The sequence below is a fragment of the Paramormyrops kingsleyae genome, chromosome 3 (genome assembly GCF_048594095.1).
Source record: "Paramormyrops kingsleyae isolate MSU_618 chromosome 3, PKINGS_0.4, whole genome shotgun sequence".
Lineage (NCBI taxonomy): Eukaryota > Metazoa > Chordata > Actinopteri > Osteoglossiformes > Mormyridae > Paramormyrops > Paramormyrops kingsleyae.
In genome coordinates, this window is record NC_132799.1 from 19,967,890 (window position 1) to 19,985,726 (window position 17,837).

Here is a 17,837-nt window from a genome sequence, read left to right on the forward strand (position 1 = left end):
GAACTGTACATTGCTGCAGAGTCGTGAGTCAGCAGAGTGAACAGCAGCGGGCTGAGCACACAGCCCTGAGGGGCCCCAGTGCTCAGTGTGGTGGTGCTGGTCAGGAAGTCCAGGGTCCAGTTACAGAGAGAGGTGTTCAGGCCCAACAGGTTTAGCTTTTCTGTCAGGTGCTGAGGAATGATTGTGTTGAATGCTGAACTGAAGTCTATGAACAGCATTCGAACATATGTGTCCTTTTTGTCCAGGTGGGTGAGTGCCAGGTGAAGGGTGGTTGCGATGGCATCGTCCGTGGAGCGGTTGGGACAATAAGCGAACTGTAGAGGATCCAGAGTAGGTGGCAGCAGGGTCTTAACATGCCTCATGACGAGCCTCTCGAAGCATTTCATGATTATAGGTGTGAGTGCTACGGGATGGTAGTCGTTGAGGCAGGGCACTGGAGACTTCTTCAGCACAGGAATGATGGTGATGGTCTTGAAGCACGTGGGAAGGACAGTGGTGCTCAGAGACATGTTGAAGATGTCAGTGAATACATCTGCCAGCTGGTCTGCACATTCTCTGGTTTGCACTCTCCCTGGGATGTTATCTGGCCCCGCAGCCTTCCGTGGGTTAACTCTGAGAAGAGTTTTCCTCACATCAGCTGTGGTCAGACATATCACCTGGTTGTTGGGAGAGGGGGAGAATTTCTTTGCCGCTACGTCGTTCTGTGCGTCGAACCGTGCATAGAAGTCATTCAGCATAACGGGTAGGGCGGCATCACCATCACAGGCAGGTGTTGTTGTCCTGTAGTTGGTGATGGCCTGGATACCTTGCCACATGCGCCGTGTGTCACCGCTGTCCCTGAAGTGACTGTGGATTTCCTGCCTGTAGGCGTGTTTCGCTGCTCTGATGGCCTGAGACAGTTTGGCCCTCGCTGTTCTTAGGGCCGCCTTGTCTCCTGCTTTAAAGGCAGAATCACAGGTCTTCAGCAGCTCACGCACCTCCGCAGTCATCCACGGCTTCTGGTTTGTCCTCGCGTTGATGATCTTGGAGATAGTGACGTCATCGATGCACTTGCTGATGTAGCTAGTTACTGATGTGTACTCCTCCAGGTTGATGCTGTCGCCGTTGGATGCAGCCTCCCTAAACATGTGCCAGTCAGTGTGCTCAAAACAGTCTTGAAGAGTAGAGATGGCTCCTGCAGGCCAGGTTCTCACCTGCTTCAGAACCGGTTTAGAGCATCTGAGGAGCGGTCTGTATGCTGGAATTAGCATAACAGAGATGTGGTCTGAGTATCCGAGGTTGGGGGCGTGGCTCCACGCTGTACGCGCCGGGAATGTTTGTGTAAACAAGATCCAGCGCGTTCTCTCGTTGCAAAGTCCACATACTGATGAAATTGAGTGGAACACAATAGGATTGAGATCTGGGCTCTGACTGGGCCACTCCAAAAGGCAGATTTTGTTGTTCTGAAACCATTATGCTGTGGATTTTCTGCGATGTTTGGGGTCATTGTCCCATTTCGGAGCTTCAGTTGACAGACAGACACACTCACATTATAAAGGAGAATTTGTTGATAAACTTGGAAATTAATTTTCCCCTCAGTGATGGCAGGCTGTCCAGGCCCTGATGCAGCAAAGCAGGCCCAAATGATGATGTTCCCTCCACCATACTTTACTGTAGGGATGATGTTTTGATGTTGATATGCAGTGCCCTTTTTATAGCAAATGAAATTCTTCTTGTTCCTCCCAAATAGTTCATTTTTGGTTTTGTCACACCACAAGACATTTTCCCAGGACCATTGTGGAGTGTCCAAGTGCTCTAATGCAAACTTCTGGTGTGCAGCAATGATGTTATTTGACAGCAGTGGCTTCCTTTTTGGTGTCCTGCCATGGACTCTTTCTTGTTCAGTGTGTTGCATATTGATGAGTCATGAACAGAGATCTTAGCCAGTTCGAATTACCTCCTCAAATCATTCGGGGTGTCTCTAGGGTTCTTCTTTACCTCATTGATGACTTTGCGTTGTGCTCTTGGGGTCATCTTGAAGGGACACCCACTTCTAGGCCAAATTGCTTCGATTTATAGACAACTCGCCTAACAGTAGAATGATGAATATGATGAATATCTAAAATCTTTGAGATGACTTTGTAACCCTTTCCAGCCATATGTCAATTAACAATTCTTGCTCTTTTGTGCGAGGCATGATTCTCATCTGGATATGCTTCTTGTCAACAGCTCAAACTCAAACTTTTCAGTGTTTTTATCAATCACAGTAATTCTGGGCCACAGCTCTGAACTTGTTTCATTAAAGGGACTCCAGGTTTGCTAAATTCTAACTGCAAAAAGCTTTTTAAAAAGTCATTAGCTTAGGGATCACTTACTTTTTCCAACCTTCAGTTTCACAGTTTGAATGAATTATTCAATATGGTCAGAAATTCTCTGAAATTTGCTTATCTGTAGTTATAGGAGACTGTATGTGTTAATTATTGTGACATACATGAAGATACGACTATGTTTTATATGGGAATTTATACATAAATCTAGAAATTTCCAAGGGGTTCATAAACTTTTTACTTTAACTGTAGCTCACTGAGCGCCTCTTGGGGGGGGATGTAAACACAGCCAATTCCCATGTTTGTTAGTGTGGCTGGTTTTTGATAATCAGATGTTCGACTGCTTCAGATCAGTGGCTGCTCATGGTGGAACAATTTGTGTACCAACCTTTGTTGATAGACCCAGAGACCCCGACAGATCATTCCCATCGGCTTGGAAACCACTACACTGGCAGGCTGAGTCTGGCGTGTTGTAGTTTAGCCACGTTTCAGTCAGTATAAGTATGTAGCAGTTCCTCATCTCCTGATTTACACTCATATGTAGCTGTTGAAAGTCTATTTTGTTGTCCAGTGTACGTATGTTAGCTAGGAAGAGTGATGGAATCAGTGGTCTGATGTGGTTAGCCTTTAGCTTAGCTAGTAGTGTTTCCTTGAGTACCACTTCCTCTTGCCTCTGAGCTGCTGTGTGTTGTTCTGCCACGCCACAGTCCTCAGTAGCCTCGATCTGGCCAGCCTTGATTTGAAATACAGTGGTAATTTCACATCCATCCTGATGTTAATTTCCCGGAGGTCAGATGGACTGTAACATACAGTCTTAGTGCACACTTTCTTTCACATACATTAATTTTGACTGACAAAAAAAAAAACACAAAAATTGAGTGCTGAACTGGGAGCTTGAGAAACCACTGCACTCCTTCGTGGCGCCATATACTCCTAACTACTCAGATAAATAGCTTTAAACATTTCCTTTGACTGCTTAGGACTTTGGCTCAGTACTGCATATGTAGATGTCATTTGCATTTGCTCTTAAGTGTGTAATATGGTAAGGCATACTGTTCATTTGTTAGAAATTGTTCAAACCAATAAAATTACTTAATTTAGGGCCCCCCAGGACCGCCAGGACCCCCTGGAGTTCCTGGAACTGCAGGCCCAAAGGTAGGATCGGGTCTGTCACCAGAGCAACGCTGACTCACTCTGTGTCGATGATCTGCAGATGTAAGAGCTAGAGGACCCAATCCGGGGCTCATGTCTTAAGCAGGCCATAGGGTTCACCATTGTTTTTTTCTTTTTACCTATGTGTGAACATTCAGAGATTAAGTACCTGAACTGGAATTTGTACTGTGGTTTATCTTCATTGCGTCCTAACTATTAGAATAATGTGGAGTAATAGCATGGATGACAGACTATAATTTACAGTAATTTAGTAGATGACAAAGTCAAGGCATTGCATGATTTATTTCCCTTCTGTAACCAAATGCTTTTTGACTTAAGAATTTCTTGTGGATTAAATAACATGAAAGATTTTTGGCAATGAAAACACTCTTTAAATAGAAAATAACAGAATAATATTACATTCCTGTCATTTTTGATTACCTTGAGCAGTTTAGTTTGTTTTTTTCACTTCAACTGTTTGCCCTTCTTCAGGGTGAAGTTGGATTACCAGGGGCTCCAGGTCTTGATGGGGAAAAGGTACCCTAGATAAACAGTGTAGACATGCATGATTTGTACCGCTGAGCCTCCCGCTGAGCGCTAAAGATAATCGATGAGCAGAGTGACTTTGGTGATGCTTGCTTACTCTCTAGGGCCCCAGGGGGAAGCCAGGAGAGACTGGACCCACGGGTCCTGAAGGTCCCAAGGGACAGATTGGTATCATTGGCTTGCCTGGATCCAAAGGGGACAAGGGAGACATGGGCCCCCCCGGGTCAGCTGTAAGTGGCATACTCCACAGCATATGTGCCTCTTAGATAAAGGACCAGACCATTCCATTGCCATCAGCCACAAATGCTCATGGAAAGTCAATGTCTGCTTCCAGTCTAGCTATAGATATTGATTTGAATGTTTTTTCCCCCCTGGACTTGATTGAGCAATGTACATAAAACCATTGAATAACACTTCAGAATGGGAATTTTGCCTCTTAAGAAGTCAGCTGACCAGCATTCAATATCCCAGTCATCAAAATAATTAATGAAAATGCATTTGTGAGCCCTAAATGCACAAAATGTATTTTCGTAATGAAATACAACGTGCATGTTTCCTATAAAAGTTCTCTGCTACTTTGTTCCGTAGGGGCTAGATGGTCCTACTGGTGAGAAAGGGACTGCTGGACCGCCCGGCCCAGTCGGAATGCCTGGCTTGACGGTATGCGGCACAGCATTCATGTCTGAGGTGTCTTCAGCCTCGTGGTTGGTTGTGGAAGCCAAAACCACACAGATGAATATGATTCCATTTTACTCAATGTTACTGTGCTTGTTTTGCTTCTCATTTTAGGGTCAGAAGGGTGAAACTGGAGAGAAGGGTGAAAGATCTGATGCAGTAAGGCTTCTCCCTTTGCTGTGTTTGGTTGTGTGAATAGCATCCTTAGTAGTATACCAGCCCCTGCCTGATACCATCCTAAAGGCCTTTTATATCTTGTAAATCACTGCTGTGTTCAAGACTGCCCATTCGTTCCACATAAGTGCTGCTATTGTGAATAAGCATTTGGGAAAAGGGGAAAGCTGACAACTTCTGCATTCTGGAGAGGCGGCTGGGATTGCTGCACTGTGAGGGAGTGGTGTAGACGCTGTGTGCACTTGTGTTGTGTTGCCTGTTGAAGCGGTTGACTGGAATTATTTGGAAGTATATTTGAGTGTTTGTGTGCCAGTACGGTTGCGTGGGTGGTTGTTGCTTCACTTTTGATTTTTTTTCGGATCGGCATTAGTGCTTGTCTGTTCTTGTTAATAAACAGTGCGAGTGTTATCAATAGCTGCGGGTGTCGCGTGAGCAGAGCACAGCAGAGAACACGAGTAACTTACCACCATTTAGTACTAATACAGCGTTGTCTATGACCAATATATGTATAACTGAGGCTAATGTGGTACAAAACTTAACTAACCTCAAAGTAAATAAATCGCAGGGCCCTGATGGCATCTTACCTATAGTTTAAAAAAGATATGAGGGATATTATTAGCCAACCTTTGACTTTACTATTCCATTGTCCCCCATAAACGGCTCTTGCTTAAACTCAAAGCTGCAGGGATTTTAGGAACTATAGCAGCTTGGATCGATAACTGGTTAACAGACAGGAAGCAGTGAGTAGTTATTAGACTCTAATAACTCTAATAACTACTACTAGTCTGTTAACCAGTCTAATAATTAGAGGCACAATGTCACAGTGGGCCTGCGTTCATAGTGGGGTACGGCAGGGTTCAATTTTACGACCACTATTGTTCCTAATTTACGTTAATAATATTGACACCAATACATACAGTAAACTGGTTAAATTTGCAGAGACACCAAGGTGGGTGGTGTAGCAGATACTGATCTAGCAGCAGAGAGGCTACAACGGGATCTTGATTTAATTAGCGACTGGGCTGATACCTGGCAGATGAAATTTAGCATAGATAAATGTAAGGTAATTCATGCAGGGAGCAGAAATATAAAGTACAGATATTTTATAGGTTCCACTGAAATAAAGGTAGCTTATTACGAGAAAGACCTTGGTGTGTATGTTGATGCTTCCACGTCCCACTCTCGCCAGTGTGGGGAAGCAATAAAAAAGGCGAATAGGATGTTGGCTAGGTGTGTGGAGTTTAAGTCAAGGGAGGTGATGCTACGATTATATAATTCCTTGGTAAGACCCCACCTAGAATATTGTGCGCAGGTTTGGTCACCATGCCTTAAGAAGGACATTGCTGCCTTGGAAAGGGTGCAATGTAAGGCTACGAGAATGATTCCTGGTCTTAGAGGAATGTCTTACGAAAATCAGAGATTTTAACAATTCTGAGCTATTAGTTAAGTTCTCCCCAAACGAGCTTGATAGGCCAAATGGCCTCCTCTCGTTTGTAAATTTCTTATGTTCTTATGTAACGTGGCATTTCTGCAAGAACAGACAGACAATTCACATCTGGGTTTTAGGTGGTAAATGGAGGATTAGTACAGTCCTGTAAGATGGTACACAGACTCAGAAGACCTGACCTGTTACTGCTTTGCAGGTGTACGGGCCACCCGGACCTCCCGGGTCTCAAGGGTCCCCAGGACCTCAAGGTCCGGTCGGTCCTATGGTGAGTATGAACAGCAAGTTCACTATGCTCTCTGCTGTAAGGACCAATGGGAGGAGTTTCATGACCATTTATGCATTTTTCCTTATTTTGCCAATGACCCCAGGGTTCCCTGCACATGTATACATGCATGTGCAGGCATTGTGCATTGTGTTCATGCACAATGTGGATATTCATACCATAAAGGCACTTGTGGGACATGTTAAAGTTGGTTAGTGGTTTTTTGGTATGTCTGGATGTCATCTTCATCTTGGCAACCTTCTTTAATCCATTTCTGCGCATTCCAGGGGCCTTCAGGACTATTGGGTCTAAAGGTAAGAGATGATGGCAGCCCAATCTGTGCTGTATTATTGATGTCAAGACGCATCTGTGCTTTTGCCCATTCATTTTATGACATATCGAAAGTCTACTTTTGTTTTGTCTACATGCAGAACTCAAAGAGGCTCTATTTTATGTGCTCCAGGGGGAGCCTGGCATTGGCATGAAGGGAGAGAAGGGAGGACCTGGGCTGAAGGGAGACAAGGGGGACAGAGGACACCTAGGATTGCCTGTGAGTATTGACCCTGTATGCCTCTGCTTCCGCTAGGCTGCTTTACGGACTATTAACAATGCGAGTGCCCCTTAGCAGTAAGCTAAGACACAGCTAACTGCCTGTGCTGTCTGTTGTACTTTATTTTGTACCAAGAACTTGAGAACCCAGGTAATTAAGGAGCGTGGATAGTTATTTTGCCAAAGATGTTGGTAATGAAAATTAAGCCCATTTTGCTCCTCACTGGCTAATTAAAGTTCATTCATTCAGAGTTTCGGGCTCCAGCAGGACTTTTCTCTGCTTCTCTTGATTCAAAGAGCAGTTTCGGAGCTGATGATTTGCTGCCAGTCTTCTAAAACTTCCAGAATACTACTGCAACTCCACCATGAGTGTAGTGACAGAACAATCAACCAACTGAAAGTGGCCTTGTATGCATTTCAGCTCCTCCCAGAAAACATACTAAATCTACACTCTCGAGTACTCCATACACGTGACTATATTTGATGGTCACCCAAGATGTGGTGACTTAAAGGCAGATGTGAGGAAATATGTGGCATTTAATTTCATTTCCTTAGCATTGTGTAAAATGTAGACGTTTCATGTTGACATGCTGAACGCTCCTGGTGGAGCCATTTCTGTTGATGTATGGTTTATCTGTGCATTGTCAAAGGTCATTGATCAATTAAAAGTAACTCCATCAATGGTACAGTAACTCCTTTTGATGTAAAACAAATCCAATCTATCAGATACCGTTGAGCCTTTTCACCGCTACTGGATTACAGTTTATCCTGTTAACTATGATGGTAAATTGTTAAAACTAAAGCTTCAGCTTCCTTAATTGGTCCTTACTGTATTAAACATACCAGCAATATGCAGTAATTTATTGTTTCTTTTCCTGTAAAATTTCACACAACCCACTGCTATTTATACTCATGTAGAACACAACACTTTTCAAAAGGAGTTACTGTTGGTTTTTTCATCACCAATATGCAGTCCTGGTCACCCAATCAGGAGGTGTTTGTAAGTTCTACCAGTCACTGCTTCACTCACCCCTACCCACACACCCCTGCCCATCCCCCCCCCCCCACCCCACCCCACCATCTCTCCTGTCTAACTGTTTACACACTGTCCAGGGGGCTCATGGTTTAGACGGAAAGCCTGGTCCAGTGGTGAGTGGCTCACATCCACGCCCCCCCCACTTTCCCATGCCCCCGCCCTGCTTCTGCCTATCTGCCTGCCTGTCTACATGCATGCAGTCAGTCGTCATGCCTGTATGTCTGCCCGTTCATCTACATGCATGTCTCTCGGCCTACTGTCTCCTGCACTGGGCCTCTTCTCCTGCAGAGAGGCCCGCTTCTCTGACCCCCTGGGGGAGACCTGGTGCAGACACCCGTTCAGTCTGCCCCAGCATGGGCAACACTGGTCCCACACTGAGTCACGTGTTTGCCCACATTCAAACAGTGGGCAGTAATTTGAACATTATGACTTGTAAGTTGGAAACAGCAATTGTATGTGGAGGTTGTCCATGCATTATCGGAGGTGGTGTGCTGTGGCTGAGCTACCAGACATCACCTTCAGCCAAAGCCAAAACCTTAGACTTGTCAGGTGGGTATGTCAAAAACAGCACGTGAATCAGAGTGAAATTTCCTAATGCAGATATTCTGTGCCATTGTAAATTCTTTCCATTGTTACGTAACAGTGAAGCATGCTGGGATACGACTGCATGATGCAATATATCTATATATCAGTGTTATATGTACACATTTCCCTGAGGTTAAAGGCTGGTAATTAGCTGTTAAAATGAGAAGAGAATATGATAGTATAAGTGTCATGGGTAACACTTTACTTAAGGCCATGTTTTTAGTAATTTCCAATAGAAAGCATTCTTAATGCTTATACGAACCATTTTAATGCATTATAAAGGTATCCATAGTGCATTATACATGAGAGCTGCCTAAGGCAATCATAATGTGTAATAAACATGGCTATAATGTGTTATGCCTTGTCATAAATATTTATAGCCATGTTTATAATACTTTATGAATGGATTGCTATTTGTTATGAATGTGTTTATAAATTCCTCAAAACATGGCTCTTAGTAACATGCTAACGTGTCATGTTTAAAGTTCACCAGCGTAAGAAGGCTGGTGTTCTTGAAAATGGTATAAATTAAAACACACCAATTAAGAAATTCTCCTCTGTTCAGTTCCCCCTCTGATTCTAGGGTATAATAAGCTTGTTCTCATTTAACCAAAGTTTACTTTACATTTAAGCTGATTGATGGTTCTGTTTCACTTCAAAGGGTCTGACTGGACCAGTGGGCATTCAAGGGCCAGCAGGACCAAAAGGTGTAAAGGTGAGAGTCGTTAATTAACACTGGCAGAAGCATGCATCAGCCTAATCAGCTGTAAGGGATGTAAGTTACTTATTTTTTTGCAAAACAAAAACTGTGATCCAGCAGGCAGTAGGCTATACTATACCTTTATAGTCAGCAGTATAGCTGGATGTAATACTAAACTAAATATTTGTTGAGCGCTCCCATCATTTATTTGTTGTTACTGGCTGGCAGAATGCAGATAATGTATGGCAGTGTGTGGGTTAGGGTTTGTCTGTGATCAGAATGTCGCTGGTTCAAATCCTGTGGCCTACAGACTGATGCCATTGTTTGGTTCCTGAACAAGGCCCATAAACCCAACTGCTCCAGGGTTCCCAATGCTGGCTGCCCCAGCACGTTGATCCCCAAGCTTGCTCTCACCTCTATATGTGTCTGTGTGTCTCATGAAGAGCAAGGCAGGTCAGGTGAAAACACTATTTTCCAAAGGGGATGAATATAATATCATTATTCGCAATGTCCTTTTTTTCTTGACATAGGGAGACAAAGGAGATTCAGGCGTGCCAGGACCAAGCGGCCTACAGGGCATCCCTGTAAGTATGTCCAGCTGCTCTACGTAATGCATGCTTACATGCATCCTCCTGTCCAGCTGTGTCGGGGTGGGCTGTCCCTCCAGTGCACAGAGGATGTGCCGGGCAGCTCTGCTTATCATTTCAGACTCTCTGTAAACATGTTGTTAGCAGGGAGAGCAAACTGAGAAGAAAATGAGAGGAAGTGGATATCTGGGAAGTGATTTCTATACACAAGTAGTACACAGACACAAGCAGGGATACAGAAGGCAAACATTACCGTGCTAAGAAACAGTGTCCTTATGACTAATGCACTGTCATGATCTGTGCATTAGAACCAATAAACAGTTTAACATCTCACTGTTTTCCATTGCGTTCAAGGGTTCAGTAGGACCACAAGGACTGAAAGGCAATCGGGTAAGAAAACTCATTTTTGTAATTGGTTTGCAATCGTTAGTGTATAAATTTTACTGAGGGAATTTTCCTGGAGTTCAAAGTAAACATTAATTCAAGCCAAAAAATGAATTTATTTAGAAATAAAAATATTAAAGTTTGAATTATGAAAAAACAAGCATATTAAAGAGCAGGGCAGGTGCTGTAATCCCCCATGCTCCTGGCATGTGCTGGCTTTCTGGGAAAGCCTTAGTGTGGTTTCTCAGGTAGAGGCATGTTCTTTAGTGTTGTAAATGTGCTGTCACTTCACACATAGCAGGCACGCCTGGATGAGCAGCGTAACTCTGTCATGGCATCTGGGTGTGTTTATCTATCTGAGGAAAAACTCACACCCTCTGTATATTTGTGCCATTGCTGCTTTGAAGCATTAGGCATGTGAAAAGGAGCATCGTGGATTCTCAGTTATCATAGTTTGGTCAATATAAATTAACCGGTATTAAATTTGTTTCAGTTCTTTGTTCAGTACTCCAGGGAAAATTATAGCATGCGTAAAAAGAATTAAATATTAGTTGTTTGAAATTCAGTTGTTCTGTAATTCATGTATTTTGAATGATTAATGACCTTCCTGTCCTTGCCTTCTGTAAGGTGAAACTCATTGTTTTCCAGCAGCTTTTCACTTCAGATTAGCATCAGAGTTAGTCTGAACTCTGCAGAGGCTAAATGAGTGTAAATGATGGAAAGGCGGGGGAGCGCGTCTGCGTGATGAAAGCGCTCTCATTCGCTAAGAGCAGCTACTCTTAGAGGATTCAAAAGGCCGATCACTGTTTGATGCTGTGCCAGAAAGCTGAAATACGTAATGTTTGCATGTAGAGTTCAGTGTCCTGCTGACTAAAGAGGACCGCATAGTTAGACCAGATCCCCATCGCCGCCATCCCCTCAATTATAATAAGGGGGGCTAGTCAGCCTCTTTATTACTAAAATGCTATAAATGATCATGGGACGCAGATGTTCTCCACTTTGCTCCCCTGAGTGTGGTTCACTGTGTCTTTGGACCCTGGCCCATCTCCATTTTGGCTGATATACTTCCTGGCTTATGTTTACCTGACTTTATATCCCGTTTTAAATCCCTTGACGCATGATGACTGTGTTAAAATGACATTTTAACCAGCAGAATAACTGGCCTTAACACAATAAAAGCTTGTTTTAAAACAGTTCACCTATATCTCGTTGCAGATAAATAATTAGCTTTGAGAAGTTGTCAGGAAATTAGCCTGAAGATAACGGCTCCCCCCAGTGGCCATTCCCAACCATGAGATGGGATGTTCCTTTATTTTACACTCATTTAGTGTCATGTGAACAGTCCTACCTTTCAACAAACATGTGATTTCTCTATGCTAAGCCTGCACTAGCTCCTGTCGTCCCACTGGGTTTGTGTGTGTCCCATTAACATTGATCTGCACTCTTTCCCACTCTGAGAGTTGAGATATGTCATTGTTTGTCAGAGCACCAAGTCAAATGTTACTCTTTGCCTATCCAAATATATAACAAATGAACTATTCATGCAAATGTAGTGGGAATAGCCAACGTATAACAATATGCTTTTGGACTTATTCTGATTTTGAAGCACCATGCTCCCATGGTGCCTTCTACAGCTTTACTCCAGTACAAATATGCAGGTGGTCATAGAGACCCATCTCTAGGGCTTCAAGCCTGCTTTTTGGCTCTGTGAAGGAGCAAGCATCTCCTTCACGGTGCTGAAAACTATGCACGACTCTTTGCCGTGTTATCTCTTTGCTGTCTTCCTCTGTTTCCACAGGTCTCCCTCTTCCCCTTCCCCCTGCACCCCATCCTGTGTCTCCTGGCTCCTCGCTGGGTTGCCTTCTCTCCCTCTCACCCCCTGGCCTCCTGCTCCTCTACATTCTAATGCGTAGCCTGGGTTAATCCTCCTCTCCTGCCCTCTCACACCTGTCAGCCCACCATTAATCTCCTCCTCCTCCTCCTCTAAGGCTAGTGTGTAACGCTCTCTCAACGCTCCTGCAGATGCTCTGTAAACATTTGTGTGTTGCTGCAGTGGCGCACCCAAGCCTCCTGTAAGAAAGCTCAGCGTTGTGAGACCATCATGTAGTGGCTAGCTGTATTATACCTCTGTCTACCCCCAATAGCCACGCTAGACATATTTATGTTGTTTTGATCCCCCAAGCCCATGCCCTTGGTGAGAGGACCTGTAATTCAGTTTAGGCAAGGTTCGGTGACCTCCAGGTTACATGGAAAATATATCTGTAGAGTAATTTTGAGGTTGACACACAAAAGAAGCATTTTCATGTTAAATTGCCTCCTGGTGCCTTGTAAACATGAAAGGGATTTCGTAGTGGGTGTCTATCTGTAATGGAGACGTTCTCATGAACTTGGCAGGAGTAGCTGAGAGCTTGGGGTTCACTATATATAACCTGGCAGCTGTTTTCAATCAATTACGCAGACATACCATCAGTCCTCACAAATTAGTTTTTTCACTGATTATCCTGGGAAAAATAGGTAATTGGAAATTATTGATAATTCATTACTTACTGTATTTTCTGTTTCATACAATGCCATTTAATTTTCAAATTTTGTAATCTGATCACAAATTAACTTAATAATACACAGATGTTGCAGGTGTTCGCTGGCTGTGCTTGTAACTGAAGTTGTTTTTGCCATTTGGAATGCTCTGATTCCTAGACTGAAATGCTGTACTTAATAAATGCGTTGCATTAATTCATTTCTGAAGATGCAGAACATGGCTTTGAATGAACTTATTAGAATAGATGATGCTGTTATTCAGAGCTGTTTCACTTTTTAGTCTTCAGTTTTACATTGAATATAACGGTTCATTCTATGATCTGTGAATGCAGCTGTTTTTCACAGGGCCTTGGCTGTTATTATGTAGGTAATCACTCATGTAGTGCAGCTAGCTAGCTGGTAATCAGGCAGAGGAATCAGTGACTGAATGGGACAGCAATGAATGTAGCAGAACCCCTCACCAACAGCATGAGGTTCTTTTCCTATTCCTAACTTTCCAGCCCCTTGTCCCTCCCACCCTTGACACTGACATCTGACCCCTAAATTGCCACTTTCAAAACATTGTGTGCCAAATTCCCATTTTAATAAAGCACATCTATATTTTAGTTGTCTTTTTTTTTTTATTATTTTCTGAAATACCTGAGACATCTCTGGGTGTTTTTTGGAAGGAGTCGAGTAGGTGATGGTGCTTCTCGGCGGATCTGCTGATCTGGTCTGGCAGAGCGAGGAGGTCTGAACCCTGTCTTTCTGAATGCACTATTATTTGCAGGGAGAGAGGGGCAAGAAAGGCAACAGGGGGGCCAAAGGGGATAAGGGAGACCAAGGAGCACCTGGATTAGATGCCCCGTGTCCGTTGGTATGTTGAGTATGTGCTCAGTGACAGTTGGGGGCCTAAGATGAAGGGGACCAGTCAGTAAATGGTTTTCTGTAGATGGTTACTTGGCTACAGAACCTTCAATTTTCCTGTTATACCATTATAACAGATATAAATAACCTAAATAGATTTTTAGCTAGGTGAATAAAAATGCTTGGTGTTTTTGGTGAGACAGTTTAATGCCATTAAATGGTCTGTTAGTCATTTAGCATAAACAAAACACTCTCTCCAACCATATTCAAACAACCCACACATTTTCAGAGCTGGTTTACTGTGGTCTCCTTCCTTTTTGGCCTCTAACTAATCAAACTCTCCCTGAACGGTTGTGGTCCAAATGGCCTTGTGTTTATAGTACCTTCTGGCCCTGGTTGGACAGCCAGCAGCTGCCGTCATCAGCCTCATTTTCCAGGGACACACACGTGCATTTGGATGCAGCACAGCTCTGCAGGACCACGGACCATGACCTAAGGAAGGGGTTCCCTTTCAGGATTAGGACTGAGACTGACGGGAACATGGAAGTGGCATGGGCCCTCAATGCAGTTCCGGGTTCACATAACAGTTTGGGAGAATACATCCATAGGTTGTATAGCCCAGATTACATTTACCTCTGCCTATTTTGCCAGCTCCAAATTCTGGTTATATTGTTGGTGTTTTCCTGGGAATAAAGTCCATGGCCTCATCATCAGAGGTGCAGGTCCTCTATCTGCGCAGCACTATCACCCTCTAAAACATCCTCTAAAAATATTTCCCCAAGCAAATCTAAGATTAGATCCTTGACCTACCTGATGCCCCAACCCTGGCCCTTGTCAGCCTGTTCCTAGCAGTCAGGGGCATCCTGCATGCATAAGTGCGTGTACTGCGCAGGCCTGCCCCCGTGGGGTGGGGGGGGGCATGATGTCCCCCGGTGACCTCTGGATGCCTGGATGTTGACGGTCATTGATTTTGCAAACAGGGATTCCGAGGCTTTAAGGGGGAGAAAGGTGAACCGGGTCTACCGGGCCTGGACGGGCTGGATGCCCCGTGCCCTGTGGTAGGGTGTCCTCTCCCTTCCCTCTCGCATGGCTGTGTGCCCCTAACCCTAACCCTTCAGCCCAGGAGTGGGGCCAGCAGCTGGGGCTGGGCAGATTCTGATACACTAATATGTCAGCCATAGTTGTTTGTAATGGTTTGTTAAAGCATGCAGAAATATTCGACCTCAAGTATTTTGTCATATGTTTAAAATATGGTATTTCCCAGCCCTGACTTTTGTCATCACACATGGGTAAAGTTTGCTATGGCCACACTAAACAATTAGCTGGCGCTAATTTCCCCAGTATTCCCCCTTTGTTACTTATGTCCTTGGTTTGTTCAGCTCTTTGACATCTCACTGAACCATACTAATCTAATCTAACTAAAGTTCAATGAGTACAAGTCATTCTTATAAATATCTGACAGGACTTAAAGGAAACCACCTCTGTACACAGCTGACCTACTACATTGCAAAAATGCCACTTCACTGCATGCTCACTGTCTAAAAAGGAATTAAACTTGTGCTGTACCCAACACAGACTAACAGTAGGAAGAAGACAGCCAAAACTTGAGGAGAAATATCTCCAAGCTCTTCAGTAATATGAATGCATTGAAGAAGCAAAAGCTTAATATCCCTCAGCGTCATGTGTGTGAATCCATCACTAACAGACACCCCTGTGTCCTGCCCGGTTTCCGGCCCACTACCCACCTTTATCACTTGTGCCTCTTGGCATCACCTAGACAACGTGCTATCAACTTCTCTTTGTGGTCACCCTCATACCTGGGTCATGGGGTACACAGCTTGGCATTCTGGGAAATTCCCTGGAAGCTGATGTGGAGGGGTGTGAAGAGGGAATCCCGTGTGGGCCAAAGAAGCAGCCCGGTTGGTATTGATCCAACAGTGGAGGATGGTGGGCATTGGGGGGTTGTGATAAGACAAACAGCCTTCCACCTCGTCGAGGGCCACTGTACTGCTCCATCCCAGTGGTCTTTGTGGGATATACTCAAAAGAACCTCAGGGGTACAAAACACTGAGTGATAATCAGCCGATTTTAGGGGTCTTAGACGTTACACTCTAGTCGGTAAACCCCAACAATACAGCACATTTTAAACCTTGTACATAAAATACAGCCATGGCTCACTTTGACTCCTTGAACGCAGCACATCTTCTCTCAGGTTCACCATGGGCTTTTACCATGAACTTGATTGCATGCTGTCCTGACATTTGGTATGAGTATAGATCACAACACCTGCTCACTTGTTCACTTGTGTCTTATCTCTTTGCCAGGGTGATGATGGCTTGCCAGTTCCAGGCTGTTGGAATAAAGTAAGTGGAATACAGCTTTTTTGATTGCTTCAGCCTTCTTGTGGAATTTACAACAGCATGCATATGCAGTCTGCCCTTTGACCCCACCCATTGTATATAAACCCATCTTGTCATCATATACTGTAAAAATTGTGCAATGGAGATTTTTAATGCTTGCACCTTATTGAATCATTGCCTATGACTTTATGGATGATAAATTTTTGATCTGATGACTAACTTGTGAAGGGCATGGATTAATCTTTTTTGTATTTTTTTTTTTGCAGTGATTCTTATCCTACTCTGGCATGTGTAATTGTACATAGAATATTTATTTTTGTACTTTTTTTATGTGCTTTTTAAGGGACTAAAACAAGAAAAGAAATATGCAAAATTTTTGTACAGACGGTTTATTTTTAATTACTGACCATTTGTGTAATGGATTTTTATGCCTCTGCAATATTTCAATATGTTTAAGAAGTATACTGTTACTGCATTTGCATGATATTTGTGCATAATGTGAAGGGACATTGCCTACTAATTTATTGGATTATAATGTTTTGTATTAGACCATGCTGCACTGAATTGTGAGGCTGGAAACATGGAGTTCAAAGTTCCTAATTAATTCTTCATGAAACTCATTAAAATGGTCAAAAGATGAAGTGAAAAAGGTTGGCACTTCACGTAGTACATCTATTTTCTGAAACAACAAATTAACGTTTTTAGACAGCACGCCGCCCCCCCCAAGAATAATAATACCCCTCCCAGAATGACAATACTTCTCTCAAGATGACAGTACCCCTCCCAGAATACTCATTGGTGTAAAAAGGGGAGCTTCCAGACAGCTGTGCTATGTGGGTCTCCTCTAACCGAGTCCTTGTTAGTTGCTGCCAGGCCAAGATACTGCTGATTTTGCCTAGAATTTGCACTGGTAACTTGGGTAAACTTTTAGCTCTCTAAGTATCTTTTTAAGGGTTTTAGAGCCAAAACCCAAACCAAAGCTAAAGTCATAATAAAAGTTAGCAGTTAGCGATTATTGTTAGCTTCCACTAAATATTTTAATGGCTTATCGGTTAAGTGTTATTAAATTACTCTTTGCAGTTACCGTATTAGTGAATATCAAAGCTAACTTTGCTGTGCCCACCACTGCTGATAAGCATACATAGTAGAGTATTATACAGTAGGGTGCTGTACAACAGATGACCTTTGACCTAATGAGAATATTATTCCAAACCCTTCATGAATTTCATATTAAATATTTATTGGTCTGTTTTGCAATTAAAAATCGTATATTCTGGTAAAGATTTTAATTAAGATGTCCCCAACTCGAACTGAAGGTTCAATTCTTCAACCAAGGTATTAAGAGTAAGGTTGAAAACTCAAGTCACATCAGCATGTCAGCCTGTACTACACTGATGCTGGGAGGGTGGTACCGTTACAGCCTTTTGAGTAAATTTTCAGCTTCAGCTTGATATATCATCTTTTTGTCTTGGTAAAGTGTAAATACCTTATGGCATCTCCTGCCAGATTATATATAGCGCATCTTACTGCTTCCTAACACTCACACGCTCCTCTTATATTGTTTTTCATGATGATAAGCCTTAATGCTGCTCGCTGTGAGGCAGGCTGCTGCAACAGCTTTTATGCTACTATGTCCTAGTTTACCTCATTGAATTGTTGATATTTAAAAGTCAGAGTAGGCCTGTTCATT

At 43.3% G+C, this 17,837-nt stretch overlaps 1 protein-coding gene across 1 annotated transcript in view; it reads left to right on the plus strand.

The window, feature by feature from the left end:
* col13a1 (collagen, type XIII, alpha 1) overlaps positions 1–17,837 on the plus strand; it is a 105,753-nt gene that overhangs the window by 82,554 nt on the left and 5,362 nt on the right. The window contains exons 29-41 of the mRNA XM_072709791.1: positions 3,408–3,461; positions 3,951–3,995; positions 4,109–4,234; positions 4,593–4,664; positions 4,794–4,838; positions 6,497–6,565; positions 6,850–6,876; positions 7,026–7,112; positions 9,394–9,447; positions 9,963–10,016; positions 10,374–10,409; positions 13,711–13,797; positions 16,112–16,150. Of these exons, the coding sequence (XP_072565892.1) occupies positions 3,408–3,461; positions 3,951–3,995; positions 4,109–4,234; positions 4,593–4,664; positions 4,794–4,838; positions 6,497–6,565; positions 6,850–6,876; positions 7,026–7,112; positions 9,394–9,447; positions 9,963–10,016; positions 10,374–10,409; positions 13,711–13,797; positions 16,112–16,150 (795 nt within the window). The remainder of the gene's footprint in view (positions 1–3,407; positions 3,462–3,950; positions 3,996–4,108; positions 4,235–4,592; positions 4,665–4,793; positions 4,839–6,496; positions 6,566–6,849; positions 6,877–7,025; positions 7,113–9,393; positions 9,448–9,962; positions 10,017–10,373; positions 10,410–13,710; positions 13,798–16,111; positions 16,151–17,837) is intronic.